Source organism: Aspergillus uvarum, assembly GCF_003184745.1.
Source record: "Aspergillus uvarum CBS 121591 unplaced genomic scaffold BO82scaffold_11, whole genome shotgun sequence".
Lineage (NCBI taxonomy): Eukaryota > Fungi > Ascomycota > Eurotiomycetes > Eurotiales > Aspergillaceae > Aspergillus > Aspergillus uvarum.
Window position 1 is genome coordinate 77,597 of NW_020291308.1, and position 17,551 is coordinate 95,147.

General features: G+C 53.1%; 5 protein-coding genes across 5 annotated transcripts; 3 read left to right on the top strand and 2 right to left on the bottom strand.

Annotated features, from left to right (window-relative positions):
• The first annotated feature begins 84 nt into the window (after positions 1 to 84).
• BO82DRAFT_351906 (H(+)-transporting V0 sector ATPase subunit a) lies at positions 85 to 3,187 on the top strand. The gene is made up of 4 exons (XM_025634544.1): positions 85 to 362; positions 426 to 504; positions 570 to 2,029; positions 2,086 to 3,187. The coding sequence occupies exons 1-4, from the start codon at positions 237 to 239 to the stop codon at positions 2,983 to 2,985; spliced, it is 2,565 nt and encodes an 854-aa protein (XP_025494526.1). The 5' UTR covers positions 85 to 236; the 3' UTR covers positions 2,986 to 3,187.
• Positions 3,188 to 3,604: 417 nt separating this feature from the next.
• fbp1 (fructose 1,6-bisphosphate 1-phosphatase) lies at positions 3,605 to 4,969 on the bottom strand. Its single transcript, XM_025634545.1, has one exon. The coding sequence runs from the start codon at positions 4,545 to 4,547 to the stop codon at positions 3,768 to 3,770; it is 780 nt and encodes a 259-aa protein (XP_025494527.1). The 5' UTR covers positions 4,548 to 4,969; the 3' UTR covers positions 3,605 to 3,767.
• A 3,557-nt stretch (positions 4,970 to 8,526) lies between these two features.
• BO82DRAFT_430052 (uncharacterized protein) lies at positions 8,527 to 12,907 on the top strand (the record flags this gene model as incomplete). Its single annotated transcript, XM_025640594.1, has 3 exons — positions 8,527 to 8,555; positions 8,679 to 9,130; positions 9,237 to 12,907. The coding sequence occupies 3 exons, from the start codon at positions 8,527 to 8,529 to the stop codon at positions 12,758 to 12,760; spliced, it is 4,005 nt and encodes a 1,334-aa protein (XP_025494528.1). The 3' UTR covers positions 12,761 to 12,907.
• A 247-nt stretch (positions 12,908 to 13,154) lies between these two features.
• On the top strand, positions 13,155 to 15,240 carry BO82DRAFT_351911 (AHA1 family protein). The gene is made up of 4 exons (XM_025634547.1): positions 13,155 to 13,834; positions 13,894 to 13,976; positions 14,045 to 14,697; positions 14,831 to 15,240. The coding sequence occupies exons 1-4, from the start codon at positions 13,612 to 13,614 to the stop codon at positions 14,847 to 14,849; spliced, it is 978 nt and encodes a 325-aa protein (XP_025494529.1). The 5' UTR covers positions 13,155 to 13,611; the 3' UTR covers positions 14,850 to 15,240.
• Positions 15,241 to 15,325: 85 nt separating this feature from the next.
• On the bottom strand, positions 15,326 to 17,253 carry lys9 (saccharopine dehydrogenase (NADP+, L-glutamate-forming)). Its single transcript, XM_025634548.1, has 5 exons — positions 17,126 to 17,253; positions 16,979 to 17,032; positions 16,629 to 16,915; positions 15,625 to 16,494; positions 15,326 to 15,539 (listed from the first exon to the last, which is right to left on the bottom strand). Exons 1-5 carry the CDS (start codon positions 17,169 to 17,171, stop codon positions 15,444 to 15,446), a joined length of 1,353 nt encoding a protein of 450 aa, XP_025494530.1. The 5' UTR covers positions 17,172 to 17,253; the 3' UTR covers positions 15,326 to 15,443.
• Positions 17,254 to 17,551: the final 298 nt, after the last annotated feature.

Consider the following 17,551-nt stretch of genomic DNA (forward strand, 5'->3'; position numbering starts at 1 on the left):
CGTCATGTGACTTGAAGCAGCCACGCGGCTCTCCGAACCGGGCTTGATCTCAAGTGCATCATCGAGCTTCTACCGAAGTCAGGCGTTGGGGCTCTTTCCATTAGCTCAAAGCTTCTTCGTTATCGTACGAAAGCTTCTATTGTTACTCCTTTCTATACATTCCCTGATAATAGCGCTACTGCGCACTTATTCCTTGCTGTGGATAGGTACTGCTGCCGGCAGCTTCTCCCGTCACCATGGCTCCAAGGGACACCTTCTTCCGGTCGTCGGACATGAGTCTGACCCAGCTTTACATCGCCAATGAAATCGGTAGAGAAGTTGTCAGTGCTCTGGGTGAACTTGGTCAGGTTGAATTCAGAGATGTAAGTTCCAACAATATTCTTCATCCACGGATGTCACTCAACTGACCGTCTGGCTGCCGCTAGCTCAACCCCGACACCAATGCCTTTCAACGTACCTTCACAAAGGAAATCCGTCGGTTGGACAATGTGGAGAGACAGTTGCGTACGTGATACAATGAAGTCAAGAATGGGAAGCTGGGCGGTAGACTAACTTGTTTCTCGCGCCAGGCTATTTCCACGGACAAATGGACAAGGCGAGCATCCCCATGAGGTCCTCCTCTGAATTCTCGGATACACTGGCAGCGCCCATGGCTTCAGAGATCGATGAACTGGCAGAACGGAGCGAAAGCCTCGAACAGCGGATTGCCTCATTGAATGATAGCTACGAGACCTTGAAAAAGCGTGAGGTGGAACTCACCGAGTGGCGTTGGGTCCTGAGGGAGGCCGGTGGTTTCTTCGATCGCGCCCACAGCCACACCGAAGAGATTCGCCAGTCTTTCGACAATGACGAGGCCCCGCTACTTCGTGACGTTGAACACCAAGGTACCAACGGCGACGCGCAGGGTCAGCAGTCCTTCCTGGAGATGAATATTGGCTTCGTGGCGGGTGTGATTCCCCGGGATAGGATTGGCGCCTTTGAGCGAATCTTGTGGCGTACCCTGCGTGGTAACCTCTACATGAACCAGTCTGAGATCCCGGAGGCTATCATCGACCCCTCGACCAACGAGGAGTCTCACAAGAACGTATTCGTCATCTTCGCCCATGGAAAGAGTATCATCGCCAAGATCAGAAAGATTTCCGAGTCTCTCGGCGCCTCGTTGTACAATGTCGATGAGAACAGTGAACTCAGACGCGACCAGATTCACGAGGTCAACACCCGCTTGAGTGACGTTGGGAACGTTCTCCGCAACACTAAGAACACGCTCGATGCGGAGCTTTCACAGATCGCTCGCTCGCTCGCAGCTTGGATGATAATCGTCAAGAAAGAGAAGGCAGTTTACGATACTCTCAACAAGTTCTCTTACGATCAAGCTCGCAAAACCCTCATCGCCGAGGCTTGGTGTCCGACCAATTCGTTGGCCTTGATCAAGTCGACCTTGCAGGATGTCAATGATCGTGCTGGATTGAGCGTGCCCACCATTGTCAACCAAATCCGTACCAACAAGACGCCCCCCACCTACATGCGCACTAACAAATTCACCGAGGCCTTCCAGACTATTGTCAATGCCTACGGTATTCCCAAGTACTCCGAAGCCAACCCCGGTCTTTACACTGTCGTTACGTTCCCCTTCCTGTTCGCTGTCATGTTCGGTGATTTCGGTCACGGTAGTTTGATGTTCCTGGCAGCCTCTGCGATGATCTTCTGGGAACGCAAGTTGCAGAAGACAAAGTTGGATGAACTGACGTACATGGCTTTCTACGGCCGTTACATCATGTTGATGATGGGTATCTTTTCCATGTACACGGGTTTGATTTACAATGATATCTTCTCGAAGTCATTCACTATCTTCTCCAGTGCTTGGAAGTGGCCTGAGGACATCCAGCAAGGACAAACTGTGAACGCAGTGCTGAAGGGCAGCGATCGCTATCCATTCGGTCTCGACTGGAATTGGCACGGAGCGGAGAACTCCCTGCTTTTCACCAACAGCTTGAAAATGAAGATGAGTATCGTTCTCGGTTGGACTCATGTAAGTACTTATGCTTATATCTATTCCATACCGACGATTGTTCTAACTCTTAGCAGATGACTTACGCTCTATGCCTGCAATACGTCAATGCGCGTCACTTCAAGTCCAAGGTCGATATTTTCGGTAACTTCATCCCGGGAATGATCTTCTTCCAGTCTATCTTCGGTTACCTCGTCCTCACCATCCTCTACAAGTGGTCTGTGGACTGGAATGCTCGTGGACAGTCTCCTCCGGGTCTCTTGAACATGCTCATCTTCATGTTCCTCAACCCTGGAACTGTCGAGGAGCAACTGTATCCTGGCCAAGCTGGTGTTCAGGTCGTTCTTCTGCTCCTCGCAGTCATTCAGGTGCCAATCATGCTTTTCTTCAAGCCATTCTACCTCCGCTGGGAGCACAACCGTGCTCGCGCTCTCGGGTACCGGGGTCTCGGCGAGCAGTCGCGTGTTAGCGCACTGGAAGATGACGGTGACCTGGATGGCCGCGCGCCCGGAGGCCGTGACAGCCTGGCCAGCGACGGCGAGGGAGTGGCGATGATCGCGCAGGATATCGGCGACGAGGAGCACGAGGAATTCGACTTCTCCGAGATCATGATCCACCAGGTGATTCACACGATCGAGTTCTGCCTGAACTGTATCTCCCACACCGCCTCGTACCTGCGTCTGTGGGCGCTCTCCTTGGCCCACCAGCAGCTGTCCATCGTGCTGTGGGACATGACCATCGGCGGCGCCTTCAAGCAGGAGTCCGGCACCATCCGCGTCCTCATGATCGTGGTCACCTTCTACCTCTGGTTCACCTTGACCATCGCCATTCTGTGTGTCATGGAAGGCACCAGTGCCATGCTGCACTCGCTCCGTCTGCACTGGGTCGAAGCCATGAGCAAGCATTTCATGGGCGAAGGCTTGCCGTTTAGCCCGTTCAGCTTCAAGACCCTCCTTGAGGATGATCCGGTGGATTAGTTTTCTTTCTTTTGGGTGGTTGTCTGGATCTGTTGATCACAGATTGTTCTGTACATGCCTTTCGTTTCTTTTTTATTGCGTCCGTGTGTTCTCGTCTTCTGTTCCTAGCTAGCGTCTGTCTTGGATTAGACCATTTACTCGCTCGGGTTAGTAACTAGAGCATACGATACTTGCAATCAGATCGTAGGAACTATTGCCTGCCCCCTGTTACGGTATATGTAAACTGGGTCCCGTATTGAATATCTGCGTTTCTGGATGGCTGTAGTGAACGGCTGGGTACATAGTGGGACAAATGACATCATTCCCCCTGGACTACCGTCGATCTCACTCCTGGAGACCAAAAACCAGATTGAGCCGCAGGCCAGAAGAGAGTGATCCAAATAGTACTGATTCCCTGGGACGTACAGTCTGGTCATGGTTGAGAAGGGAGACCAATTTTATCACGAGAGGGGAGGGGGAGGGGGAGGGGTTTATTCTTTCTGATCAAGGGGTTGCTCATTGGTGGAAATATATAACGGCGGAGGACGAAGGAAACACTCCAGACAGTGATAACAACTACGACCTTACCACTTTTCTACAGTCGACAGGGCGAGAAAACGTTGGATTTTTTGAAATGTTTTTCTTGAATTTAGATTGTTTTAATAGAGCGTATCGTTAATTACAACGTAACTCGTGACATGCTGAAGAGAACTCCCTGGCCAGCCCCGGAGCACCGTACCCATTCAATTGCAGTTTGGGGGTATTTACTTATTCCTTTTTTTTGTTTGTTTTTGAACGGTAATTCATTTCTTGTGCTGGTTGTAGGTGTCGATGATCTTCTGGACCTCGTCCTTGGAGCCGAGGAAGACACCGCTACGGTCGTGGATGTGCTCGGGGACGACCTCGAGGAGACGCTCCATGCGGGAGTTGACGGCAAGGCCGCCGGCGTTCTCGAAGAGCATGGCCATGGGGGCGCATTCGTAGAGGATGCGGAGCTTGCCCTTGGGGCTCTTCTTGTCGGCGGGGTAGGCGAAGACGCCGCCGTAGAGGAGGGTGCGGTAGGCGTCGGCGACCATGGAGCCGATGTAGCGGGCGCTGTAGGGCTTCTGGCCCTCGCCGGGGAACTTGAGGGAGTGGAAGTAGGCGTTGGTCCAGTCGTCCCAGTACATGCTGTTGCCCTCGTTGACCGAGTAGATGGCGCGCTTGGCGGGCAGCTGCATGTCTGGGTGGGTGAGGATGAACTCGCCCAGGGAGTTCTCCATGGTGAAGCCGTTGACGGTGCCGTTGCGCATGGTGATGACCAGCTGGGCTGAGGCGCCGTACATGGTGAATCCGGAGGCGACCATCTCCGTGCCGGCGCGCAGCAGGTCCTTGGCCGTCACCTGCTTGCCGGCGCCCAGCACCTCGTCGGGCAGGCGGAAGATGCCGAAGATGGTGCCCACCGAGACGCCTGCGTCCAGGTTGGAGGAGCCATCGATCGGGTCGCACACCACCGCGTAGCGCGCGTCCGGGTGCTCATCGAAGATGATCGTCTCCTCCTCCTCCTCGGACACCAGGAGCCGGCACTTGCCCGACCCCTTCATCGCCGCGATGAAGATGTCATTGCCGATGACGTCAAGCTTCTTCTGATCGTCGCCCGTCGTGTTGGACGATCCCGCCAGTCCCGTCAAGTTGATCAGCGAGGCGCGACGGATGTAGTAAGCAATCGACTTGAAGGCGAATTGCAAGGCGTGGCAGAGAAGTCTGTTACGAGTTTTGCGTGTTTAGTGTTTGGGTTCCCAAGGTTGCTGGAGGTTTTGCGCGCGCGCACGTGCCTGGAGGGGAAGAGGGGGGAAGGGGGCAGAACTCACGTGAAGTCACCGGTGGCCTCGGGTACCTTGGCCTGCTCTTCAGTGAGCCATCGGGTGAGGGTGACAATGTCGGTGTTGATGTTTTCCTGTCCAACAGGGGGAGCGCCGGCAGCCATGATGTGTAAATGTGGGTATGTATGTGGGGGAGTGAGTGAGATGGGTAGTAGAGCGAGAGAGCTGCGCAACTATAAACTTCCGATTCCGGCGAAGTGGGAATTGAGATTGTTTTTAAGTAAATTGCAACCTCGGTTCAACGGAGAAAGCAGGAAGATACGGAGATTGTCGTTTAGAGGAGAGCTCAAAGGGATTGGGAGAGGGGTGGTGCCGAAGGAGGGGTGATTTGGGGATATGTATATGTATGGAAGTGGGGTTTCGAGGAGAGAGACAAATTGGTAAGTCGCAGAGAGAGAGGAGTTGATCCAAGCAAGTGTTTTAGAAAAGAAGTAGAGTATGTGAAGGAGTTGAGAAGAGGAACAGTGGCCGGACTTTAAAAGGAGCAATCTTTTGCCGGGGAAAAGGAGTGGTTCTGGCTAACGTCACTCTAACAAACCGGATGGGCAAAGACTATCAATTGACGCAATGACTGAAATGACTGCAATGGGGATAGTTTTCGTCATTCCCGTCTCTTCTCCGCTTTCGGTCGCAGCCCGAGTTTTCCCTTCAGTCCCTGGTCCGGCTGCCCGAACGACCCCCGACTTTCCCCGCCTCACCGAGAGAGCATGTATACCCAGCTGGGAGTCCAGACTCGACTCTGGAGAGCCTAGAGGTGATCAGTGTATGTTAAGCTTCGCTATTGTTGACGACTGATACTTTTGTGTCAATCCCAGGGGCAGGACACCAGTGTCAGCGCAATTGACTCTCGTTTGTTGCCATTATCGGTGGTAGACTGACTCTTCCAGGAGGAACAACAGTTCGGTCAACCCGGCAATGGTTCGACCCAAACTAGTGAATCCATCAGTCAGATCTCAGACATCGAGAGACCAAAACAACCTCAATAGGTGGAAGGAAAAATACTCGTATCCTCGCGTTTGAGGAGAGCATTGAAGTGGGTTTTGGGCAGGTCAGCAGACACGCGGAGATTGATCAGCCCGCATCGAACTATTCCGAACTATCCAAAGGAAAAGAGTCGAGGCCCGACTGAGAGGCTCGGCTATCTTTCCATTCGGGATCCTCGAGTCCGGAGCTGACCGCTCCACGTTCCGCCTGCTGGGTCTCATGGTTCTGCCCGCAGAAAGGGCAGGGCTGACCTAAGCAGCCAACGCGTTTCTCGCTTACGCCGACTAACCGCATACAGCCTAACTAACTCCTCGGTAAAAATTGGCTCCGGGCGGGAGAGCTTTAAAAAGTTCGACTCACTTTTCTTTTTGAGCTTTTTTTCCCATCACAACAACATTCTCTGTTGCAATGTCTGTCTGCCTGTTATGATCGTGGCTTCAGATATGACACAGCTTGTAGAACTATTTGCTCACCATGCACATTTGGAACTGACACGTCTGGTTCTTCGCTGAACAGGATCCTTTTGGTAAGTGCTACTCCAGCATCGAGATCACCCCTCATCCCAACCTCACATCATCCTTCTATGATGATACCTACAACCACATTTCAAACTAGAGTCTTTGACCCCCATCCGGGGAATGAAAACTCACTTGTTTGCACGTCAGTCTGATGCATTTGCGAAGGACTTGATCTTGTCTCTTGACCACAGTCGAGTGGTTGGCAGGGTGCTAATCAGTCTACAGAACACTTACCTTTTAGCTTCATCTCGACCATGACTCGAGATTCAACCCGTCACTAATGGTATGTGGATTCCCCCTATTCCTGGCACTGCCCCTTCACTTCACTCTTCATATGATGCTTCAAACGTTTATATACGCTGGAAATTACCGACTGAGGCCTTCGGGTCCTGGACGATATCAAATGGCTATTTCTGATTTAATTTACACCGCTTCTGCTTGTCAAGCCTCATGAACCAACTTAGCATTGGCTAACAGTTCAAAAGATTTCCACAGGTTTTACATCACAGACAACGCTTGCGAATTCAGCCAAGAGGGTAAGCCATCCACTTTTCCCTTGCCTCTTCAGATGCGACTTTCGAAGATGAAACGGCACTGGGCTCCGACGGCGTTACGACATAGCGTCCGGTCATGATGGATATGCCCTTTTTGTGGCAGGCCTAGAAAACCTCGCCCACTGAGATACTCGCTCGAAGCACACTTCATGTCAGCGTTGATGTATGGCCTGAGGCTGATCATCATGAAAGTAATCACAGGCTACACACAGTAATCCCTGCTTTAGAATATCAAAAGGTAATTCTATTTTGTTTTCTGTCCATCCTCCACCCAACACAATGATGATTCCCTTAGATGACGAGTCTTATTGGAGTTATCCATGCAGACAACATCTTTTTTTAACCATTCATGCATTTCTGACATGGTTGTTGCGAGAATCTTTGCATCTCGAATCTCTAATGGACGTGGCTGACTCGCAACCTGATAGATATTGTCAATCCCACTGTGTCTGGGTTAGCTCTGACTGGGAGAAAGAGGTCTAAGTATGTCACTGCCTCTTTCCTTTGCCTGGCTTCCTTGAATGATGATACGACATAAAACAAAGACAAGCATATGTCCAAGCTTGCTTTGCGGGCCGAGACGACACCTGTCATGACTGACTCGTCGCCATGCTTCATGATCATCTCATTCACGTACCACTCTCAGTACTAATAAGCTGAGCAGGTATTGGTGTATCCGTGATCACAGCTCTTGAACATCAGGTTGGAGCTTGACTTGGTCCTGATGTTGGCCAAGTACGAGCTCCAACCTTTCACAAGATGAATGTAAGCTGAACCTGATTTTCTTTTTCGTTTGCCTTCCTCTTCTCCAATGATGATTTATTCTTTATTTATCACGACGGTCAACATAAAGAAATACCTTGATGACCACCGCCTGTGACAGGGCATTTATCTGAAATGGAGAAGACTTGTTACTTCCTCTCTTTTGTTTCTTGCATACCGCATGAGTGAGATGATCAAATGGCTAATATAGCTTCCAGTGACTTCTAGGATATGCAATCTTGAACCAGCGTAGCCACCGAGCAAGAGGAGAGGGCCGTCAAATGTCAGATTCATCTAGATGTCTAGAGTGCATTAGTCAAAGCTTATGATTTGAGATTAAAATAGAATCTTCTTTTGACGTTTACTATACCTAATTTTTCCTAATGTGTTTTCCCTTGTAGTACTTAGGGTCGGACGAAGAGTCGGAACTGACCAAGGAAACAGACCCTTGGCACTTGATCCCTGGCTCTGAGTGGTTGTGAGGGTGCGAGGGTTAAGCGCCAGTGATCGCGCCGGCTGTGATTCAACCCGCCTCAGCTGCATCTCTCGTCACATTCATGCTTGTCCCTGGACCATGCGTCTCCTGATGTTCTATTCTTGTCCTTTATCTCATCTTCTTGCTTTCTCCCCCTCCTTCCAAGTTCTCAGTGGTCCCCCAAACCCACTACAGCCCACGATGGCGGCCGCAAATTGGACCGGTCGACGAATCCCTGCCATTGGGACCCGCGTTTGGGCTGGAGAATTGTTGCAAAGAATAGAATTATCCTGTGGCCCTTCAGCCCTTTGACTTTCTCTCCACCACCTATCGTATTCTCTGGTCGGCTCGCCTCCTTCGTGTCTACGCTTGACCGTAATCTTGCCTTGCACGCAGCTCCCCCAGCCATGGCTATCGCGCTCTTGATCGGTTACGAGTATGAATAGGTGTGCTTGGCTTCTCCCACTCTCCTCACTCACTCATCATCCCGCGGTTTCCTCCCTTTGGCAATCTCCTGCTGCGAGGGTCCGAGGGTTGCTGATCACAGCCTTCTCGATAGTTGGCAGTCTTCGAGCAATGCTGGCGACGAGCTGGCGTCTGGTGTACAACCTCTGAGCAGCTGGCCGAGTCCCTATCACAGCAACAGCAACCAAATCTCACCCCGTCGTCGCGAGCATGCGGTGCAGCCTCCCCCTTTGACAACAGCCTTGAACAGTAGTCAATTCCAAGGCCTTGGACTTGGTTTAGGGGCAGCATATTCCCCGGCGCCTCTTTCGACGACTTCTCTGTCGAGCCCATTCACCCACGGCCAGTCTCCTGTAGTGGCTTCTCCTGGAGGATTCGCCCTCGGATCTTCGCCCATGTCGTCCCGACAGTATAACGTGCCCTATAACCCTCAGGATTGGGGGCCGGTGGGACATACCTCAGTCAATTCGGGGCAACAGACTTATTCTCAAGCAAATAACATGCTGAGGATTGTGCCCCAGCCACGTTCATCGGGGCCTCACTCAGGTCTGACTCCCGTTCTATATTCCATGCCCCTCTCCATCATTATAGCTATAGATGTCGTGGGCGATTCCAGTCCGGAGTTGAAAAGTGCCTAATGTGATCGTTGCAGATGTATCGTTGTCACCCCCACCTCCTCCATACTCGCCGCCCAGTCATCAGCACCAGCAGCAACCCAGAGATAATGCCAGCCATAACACCTCCTCCTTGGGCTCGACATCCCCGAGTGCCACCTCTTCGAATACAGGAGCATTGCGCTCGAGCATGGATCAAGCCTCGGAGTATCAACAGCGTCGTCTTCCACGGGCGCGCCCGCTATCTATGTTCGTAGGAAACGAACCCGGCCGGAACCGACGAGTTTCACTTCCTCCTCCACCCCCGCTACCGCAAAGTCTCGCAGGGTCCAGATCATCGTCTCGTAGTAGAGGAGAACCTTACCAGGACCAGGCCACCGCATCGATAGGGTCGAGACCGTATGTCGTCGTCTCATCGGAGGGTCTGCGGGCCTCGCAGTCAAATAATGGCAGTCATATGCCAGCATTTGATGGCATGGACGATACAGGCCGTCCTCCTGCTTCACGAAGAGCCGTCTCGGCGGGACCCGTGGTGAGCAGCACGAGCTCATCCCGAACTCACAGTCAAACCCGGAGTGGATCACTTCCAACACAAGGCTGGGAGCCAGGAATGCCCCTTCCTCCACCTCCTCCGGGTCCTCCGCCGGGCACAAGGTCCCAGAGTGTGAACGGGCTGTCTGATACGTCGCCTGCGCGCACTCATCAAGTCCCTGCGAGAACCGGGAAAGCACGGGCGCCTCCGCCCCTGGGAACCACCCTCGATAGCATACCACCAACACCTGCTGGCTGGGTGGATGAGACCATCTCAGTAGTCAAGCAGAAGCACGATAAGATGCCCCTGAGCATAGACACTATGAATAATGCATCTGGCAGCAGTTCAACATCGCATGATACTTCTCAGACAGCACAAAGCTCTGTCAGCGGCGGCCTTTTTCGAAGCCCGGCTATCAAAGATCCCAACGCCAAGGGAATTCGCGAGAGACGAATAGAACGCAGAAACCGGCAGAGTCAAGTCTTAGATGATCTCAGTGCGGTGTCCATGAGCAGTAACCCATGGGCTGAAGCACTGGAGAAAATAAAACCGTCCAACTTGGTCTTAGAAGACACAAATGGTGAATCGGAGCGAACACCACATCAGGTTTCAGCCAAGATCACGCCGCGGAGTACGCGCAGTGTGGGCTCCGAGATGCAGCAGCAAGTTCCGTCAAGATCCAGAGCGTCTTCTGGAGGCTTGTTTTCGAATCGATCCCCATTTTCGACCCCTAAAGCTGAGCCGAGCCCGCTAGGAGCCCCGGCTGGGTATGCACAGACTCCGCCATTCTCACCGGGTACGGCAAAATCGAAGCGAACGTCGCCGGCGCTCCCTTCCAAAACCCTTCCAACACCTCCACTCCAACCGAGACAGGAACGATCGCCATCTCAATCGAGAGTCAAAGACGAGCGCCCAGTGTCGCATATCCTGCACTTGCCTAATGACAGTGTTCCCGCCGTATCGCCTCTGGCACCGCGCCGCCTCTCAGCCCAGCAAGGCCCCTCTCTTGACTCGGTCATCAAGCGCGATGATGAGTTCCTCCGAAACGCTACGCAAAGGCATCAGGTTTTCGTTGAGAAAGAAGCAGATGCGGTGGACGAGAAGGAAGCACTCCAAGTGTTCACGGAGTTCATTATCGCGGAATCTCAAATCCGACGCGAGAAGTATGCTAAAGTCTGGAACACAGGCTCCTTTGACGTGGAAGAGGTAGTCCGGCAATTGTTCGAGTTGCCACCGAAGACACCGCAGACTACCCAAATGGCTTCTGCCATTGCTCCTGTAATGCCCCCTAAGAGGGCATCCAACGTAGCAGTCCCCAAGCCCAAGCTGGACATTCCTCAATCTCGGCCCGAGTCCGCTTGGTGGAATAATTACCAGCCGTGTCTCTCGCCGATTGCAAGCCTGGGTCTCAGCAATGATGAGATGAGCTCCCGAGGACGTGCTCCCAGTCGATGGTGGGAATCAAAAACTGGCTCTAGTAGTGAAGGGGGGGAGAGAAGAGTGCAACGCTCAAAGAGGGAAAGCAAGTACATGGGTCTGCCGCGTGAGGCCCTGCTCCTCGAAGAAAGCCAGAGTCTTTCCGGGAGTGGCATTGGTGGCGACCAGGATTCAACCGGCCAACGCATGACTTACGGTCCAGATGAATACCCCCCCGAGAAAGTTGGGTGGCATGAGGAGCCTGAAATACCGGTTCATCCGACCCGCAATGGCATCGGCCGCCTCGAACGGCATGAAGAGAGGTCGAAGATGGATGTTTCGAGGCTTATTACCCTACCGCCACCCTATCCCAGACATTATCCTGCCGTGAATAATAGTCACCCTGACCTTGTAACGTATCGGACGTTGGTTCGTTCCATCACTGATATATCCGAGATCAAAGCTACCCGGCAACGCCATGAAACCGATATGGCGGTCCTATTTCAGAAGCATCAAAATCGAGTCAAGGACGGTCGCCGACAGTTTAAGGCCAACATCCAGAGCGAGATTCAGCAAGGTAGTATCACGTTCGCGGAGGCCGCAGAAGCCGAAGCAGCGTTGTTAGTGGAGGAAGACGCCCTCGAGAGAGAGGTTATGCAGAGACAGTTAGATGATTTTCAGGAATCAGTTTTCAAGCCGATGCGCGCAATACTGAGAGACCGAATTGAACGGGCGACATCCTGCATCGACGAGCTACGCAGCAAGCTATTTGACGACGCACGGTGTGGGACGCCTGACCAGACACAGGAGGAAGGTGATGAGAAGCCAGAACTGCTGGAGAAACTCACCCAACTCAAGTGGCTCTTCGAGGCCAGAGAAAACCTACACCGCGAAGTCTTTGAACTCATCAGTGATCGGGATGAGAAGTACAAGGCGGTGGTTCTGCTGCCATATAAGCAAGCTGGGAATGACGAGAAGGTACTTGAAACCCGTGAGTTCTTTCAGAAAGATGCATTGGACCGTCGAGTCAATCATGAGGCCAGTGCCTTGGCTCGTCTGGAGTCGTTCTTGGACGTGATCGAAGAGAACGTGGCCCGAGGGGTGGAAATTCAACTGTCTGCCTTCTGGGACATTGCTCCGCCTCTTCTCGCCCTGGTCCAGCAGATCCCGGAGGATGTCCGTGGCTTTCTCATTCAGATCCCCAGCAATGAGTATGATGAGAATCCCAGTTACCACCGGCATCCGCTGCAATATCTCTACACGCTGGTCTCGCACGCGGAAAAATCCAGCTACCAGTACATTGAGTCACAGATCAACCTGTTCTGTTTGTTGCACGAGGTCAAATCGGCGGTGATGAAAGCGAACTGCAGTCTTGTGGAAGCCGAGCGCATCTGCCAGGGCGAGGCGGAGACCAAGGTCCTACAAGAGCTGCAAGCGCTCAGAGCAGACGAAGAACGTACATTGACCGGTGACCTGAAGGACAAGGTCGCTACAGTGGAAGGCCAGTGGGCTGAAGCGCTTGGGAGTCAGATCCAAGGATTACGGGAGCGGGTAAAGGAGCAACTCATTGCAGAGAATGGGTGGGATGATATTGAGCAGTTGGAGCAGGCATGAGAGTTGAAGTGATGGGCTGGATCAAAATTGCTTGAGTTTTTTTGTTGTGTTTCTCTGGTTCTGCTTTATTGCTATAAGATACCCCACATTCGCTCGTTACTGAATTGATTGATTGATTAACTACTTGATATCTGAGTATGAGTGCTGAGGCAGAATGACAGCAATTAGGCGACGTGGCCGACCGCCTTCCCACGTGACTCAACTACCCACTCTCCGGCATTGAAATTAAATCTTCTAGAGCTTTCCTTCCGAATCCTCAACCTAAACTCCTCTCCGTAGAAAAACCAGGCTGTTCCCCTCCCACGGTACCTTTTCTTTGTCACTCTCGCCTACTTTTCATTGCTCCAGTGGACTTTGATTGATCTATCATCTCTACAGCGTCTTAATTCTGGACGTTTTGTCTCCTAAACTGTGAGTTGCACTGAGTTTTTCACTCTTTTCCTTCAATGCACTTCCCCCTCCTTCACCCCTCCGGCCATTTGCCTCGTGGTCAAGGACAAGGGGCACAAACTTTTCATGATGAGACATCATAGCTGGCACCAGTCAGACGGGGATATTTACTCTATCCTCCATGCTGATTAGCTTGCGATCCGGAAACGCTAACTGGATCCTGACATTCTTTCACACCGTTCATGCTCTATGCTCTTGAAACACTGGTTGGAGATATATGCTAATCATTGTGTCTCCTCAGAACCCTAGCCTCCCTCCATTCCAGTGGGAAATCAAAAACCAAGCAGTTTGAGACTCGCTAAAATTTCCCACACTAGCGAAGTTTTGCCCCGCAATAGAAGCAGCTTCTTCCTGCAACCCAAGTCATTAGACCAATCCTTAAATAAAATAAAACAACCAACATGGTTCTGCACAACCCCAACAACTGGCACTGGGTGAACAAGGACGCCTCGGGCTGGGCCAAAGACTACCTTAAGGAGAAGCTCGTTGTCGTCTCCGCAGAGGACAATGGCGCCTCCGCCAAGATTTCCAACCTGCTGTCGATGGATGGCGATGTAGACGTCAGCCAGCGGAAGGGCAAGGTCATCACCTTGTTCGACGTCAAAGTACAGCTGGAGTATGAAGGTTCGTAAATGACAACAAGAGTGCTTTCTTTCCGAGGCGCGACTAAGACCTTTTGACAGGTAAGACCAAGGACGAGGAGTCCGTTAGTGGTACCATCACCATTCCTGAGGTAGCCCATGATACCGAGGAAGATGAGTACGTCGTATGTTCCCTATCAGCCGCCCCCATTGCCGTCCTGAAGGGGGTTGACTGACCGTCTGGGCTACTCAGTTTGAAATCGAGAACTACTCCGATTCCCCCTCCAAGCAGGCCGTGAAGGACCTTGTTCGCTCCAAGCTCGTCCCCCAGCTCCGTAAGGAACTCGCCACGCTTGCTCCGGCTCTGATCACCGAGCACGGCAAGGACCTCCAGCATGCCCCTGGTGTCAACCCTTCCAGCGGCTTCGCTGCGCCCAAGTACCACCCCCAAAACAAGAAGGAGACCGCCGCCCCCGTCGCCACCACCACCACCACTAGCAATAAGGTCTCGGTCAACACCACCACCGTGACTGCCTCGGACGAGTTCCGCACCACCGCCGAGGAGTTGTACAACACTTTCACCGACCCTCAACGCATTGCCGCGTTCACCCGCGGTGCTCCCCGTCAGTTCGAGGGCGCCCACGTCGGCGGCAAGTTCGCCATCTTCGATGGCAATGTCAGCGGCGAGTACGTCAAGCTCGAGCCCACCGAAATCACACAGAAGTGGCGCCTGGCCCAATGGCCCGAGGGTCACTTCAGTACGCTCGACATCAAGCTCGACCAGAACGACGTCGACGGTGTGACCCAGATGCGCGTGACCTGGACCGGCGTCCCCGTCGGCCAGGAGGACGTGACCAAGCAGAACTGGGATGTGTACTACATCCGCAGTATCAAGCAGACTTTTGGGTATGTGCTATGAGATTTTCCCCTCCCTGTTTCCCTTCCTTACAAGGTCCTGTGTACACCAGGTCCTCCCCAGCGACCTCTCCTTCTGGAAAACAGCTACTGATCGCCTTGGTTGTCCTCTTGCTGGGTTTAGGTTTGGCACTATCCTCTGAGCACATGCATGAGTTTGTGAAGAATCTTTAAACTTCTCATCTGGGAACACTATAATTGGGTAGAGAGCGGATGATTTAAAGCCATAAACCTGTCCATATCAACGCGCGTCGTCAATTTTGTTTTTGTCGTGTTAGGGCGGACCGCTGGGTTGAGGCGTTTGGGGGGTTCCTGGGCATAAAGCAGGCATTATGCGCTGCGGCACCGTCATCATACCTTGATCATACCTTCCTTTCTTCCGGATATATACACACGTACCCTGTACCGTCGGCGGCGAAGGGGGGGTTGCGCGCACGTGTTCGACGAGTCCACGATAGACAGACAATGACTAGTACAGTACATCTTTCCCTGGCATTAGTTCCTTGTAGTAAGGTACCTAAGCTTGATATGCAGATACGATATCCTAATCCCCAATGCAAAATTTTATATGTTTGGATATATTTTATCACTACGTGTAGAAGGAGAAATATAAATTTGACTGCGTTGTATAGTATTGTTTTTCTCTACCCTAGCCTTTTGTTGCCTTATATAGTCGGCCATTTTCACGTCATTAATTGGATTCGTAACACACAAGCGAGAAACTCTGTTCGAGATGTTTACAGAGTCTTCTCGATCATCTCGATACCGTAGTCGTCCTTGAGGGCCTTGATGAGAGGGGTGCAAATATCCATGGTCATGGGAGCGATGACACCCTATCAAATACCGATTAGCCTCCACTCAGCTTCAAAATACTATACTCTGCATCAAGTGCAGAAGGGGGAGGGAAAGGAAACAGACCTTCTGGTTAATAGTGCCGTCGAGCACCAACTTGACAGCGACACCGCAGGGGACGCCGACCGTCTTGGCCATGGCGGAGTAACCGCCGGGGACGCCGTACTCGCACAGGGTGCTAGTGCGGGTCTCCTTGCTGCCGTCCTTGTGCTCGATCTCGAAGCGGTGCTGCAGCATGACGAGGTCGCGCTCGTCCTCAGCGTACTGCATCTTCTGCTCGAGGGTGGCGCACAGCGTGTCGAGCGGGTTGCCGCGGGGACTGGTGGCCTCGTCGGAGAACAGACCGATCCAGCGCAGACCGGAGATGATGCGGTTGCGCTCGTCGTTGTTGGCGAACTGCGTCTTGCTGGCGATCGCCCACTCCAGATCCTTTTCGGCGGATGAGGTGGCGCCCAGGATCTTCTGCGTGGCCTCCTTCCAGCTGATCTTCGCGCCGGGGGCCAGGTATTCCTGCGGCGTGTCGTCCAGGAACCCGATGTCGACCAGCACCTTGATCATCTCCGGGAACCCCTGGTACCGCAGGGTGCCCCGGATCACCGTCTGCGCTTCAGGGATGCTGTACCGCTCGCGGTACGGCGTCGAGTCGCGGTTCGGGTACGCTACGAAGGCAAAGCCCGGGTAGATGAAGTACGGCTTCGCGGTTGCCATGAGGTCTGGCCCCGCGACGCTGAATTCCTCCCCGTCCCGGTAGAATTTGGCCGCGTTGCGCAGGGCCAGGAGCACGCCCCGCGAGGACCAGGAGAATTTGTAGCCCAGCGGGTTGTTGGAGCACTCGGGGGCGGGCAGCCCGCCGCAGTAGCTTAGGAAGCTCGTGATCTTGCCGCCTTCGGCGTGCACTTCGGAGATGGTCTTCACGGCGTAGAGGTGGTCGATTCCCTTTCAACTTTGTCAATACTTGGTCGATGGAATGATGATGCCGATGGATGCTCTGGCAACGATGCTCTGGCAATATTGGAAGGGGAGGGATGGGGACACTGGGTCAGGGTAAGGGCCGGGCAAGGCAAACGTACAGGATCCAGACCGATCTCGTTCATGACGACGATGCCGGCCTCCTTGGCGGCCGCGTCCAACTCCATCATGGCCGGCGAGACGTACGAGGTCGTCACGACGTGCTTCTTGGTGCGGATGGCCGCCTTGATGACCTGCGCGTGGAAGGTGTAGGGGATCAGCGAGATGGCCAGGTCGACCTTCGCCAGCGCCTGGTCCAGCGCCGCATCGTCGTTGACGTCCAGCGAGATCGCCGTCGTGTTCGGGAACCCTTCGCTGAGTTTCTGGGCCGATTCGAGCGTGCGGCAGGCTTGGAGGGGTTAGTTCTGGGGTCTTTGGGTTTGGGAGGGGGGTGCATGGGGGGATGGCTTACCGACGGTGACGTGCACGTCGGCCTTGCTGAGGACCTCGACGGTGGGCTTGGTCACTATTCCCGGGTGTCAGTGTCAGTGTTCATGTCCGTGTCGATGGCAAGTACGTGAGTGAGTCACCCCGCATTGCGGAGAGGGTTAAAGCATACCGAAGCCGGAGCCCAGCAGGAGAACCTTGGAGCCTGCGATAGCCATTGTGAGAGAATAGAGACGGTCAGTGGGAAGGGAGGAGATGATCAGGATGGAGAGAAAAGATAAAAAAGAAGGAGAAGAAAAGTCAAAGTAGGATCGCCTGGTCATTGACCTCAGGGTTACTACTGTAGCTGCCTTTCCCCCGCCGCCGGAAGTCACGTGCCACCCGGTATCGGAGCACGGCGCATCCACGCAATTCTATTTGCTGGTGCCACTGACTCAGGCAGATAAGACCCGCCCTATTTCTACACCGTATGAGTGATGATTTGCACCGAGTCAGTGGATCAGTGGATGGCTTGTACATGCTGCATGTGTACTGTATCTTTGGTGTATGTCTGGTCTGTCTGTCTGTCTGTCTGCATGCGTATATCCACGCCACGCCC

What these genes read in the sequence shown, in the direction of transcription:
- BO82DRAFT_351906 (XM_025634544.1), top strand. Translation starts at nt 237, where the DNA reads ATGGCTCCAAGGGACACCTTCTTCCGGTCGTCGGACATGAGTCTGACC. An exon ending in GTCAGGTTGAATTCAGAGAT is followed by an intron (nt 363 to 425) that starts GTAAGTTCCAAC and finishes GGCTGCCGCTAG; the next exon opens with CTCAACCCCGACACCAATGC. An exon ending in TCGTTCTCGGTTGGACTCAT is followed by an intron (nt 2,030 to 2,085) that starts GTAAGTACTTAT and finishes AACTCTTAGCAG; the next exon opens with ATGACTTACGCTCTATGCCT.
- fbp1 (XM_025634545.1), bottom strand. Translation starts at nt 4,547, where the DNA reads ATGAAGGGGTCGGGCAAGTGCCGGCTCCTGGTGTCCGAGGAGGAGGAG.
- BO82DRAFT_351911 (XM_025634547.1), top strand. Translation starts at nt 13,612, where the DNA reads ATGGTTCTGCACAACCCCAACAACTGGCACTGGGTGAACAAGGACGCC. An exon ending in AGTACAGCTGGAGTATGAAG is followed by an intron (nt 13,835 to 13,893) that starts GTTCGTAAATGA and finishes ACCTTTTGACAG; the next exon opens with GTAAGACCAAGGACGAGGAG. An exon ending in CCGAGGAAGATGAGTACGTC is followed by an intron (nt 13,977 to 14,044) that starts GTATGTTCCCTA and finishes TGGGCTACTCAG; the next exon opens with TTTGAAATCGAGAACTACTC.
- lys9 (XM_025634548.1), bottom strand. Translation starts at nt 17,171, where the DNA reads ATGGCTATCGCAGGCTCCAAGGTTCTCCTGCTGGGCTCCGGCTTCG. An exon ending in CGACGTGCACGTCACCGTCG is followed by an intron (nt 16,916 to 16,978) that starts GTAAGCCATCCC and finishes AACCCCTCCAAG; the next exon opens with CCTGCCGCACGCTCGAATCG. An exon ending in ACGAGATCGGTCTGGATCCT is followed by an intron (nt 16,495 to 16,628) that starts GTACGTTTGCCT and finishes CAAAGTTGAAAG; the next exon opens with GGAATCGACCACCTCTACGC.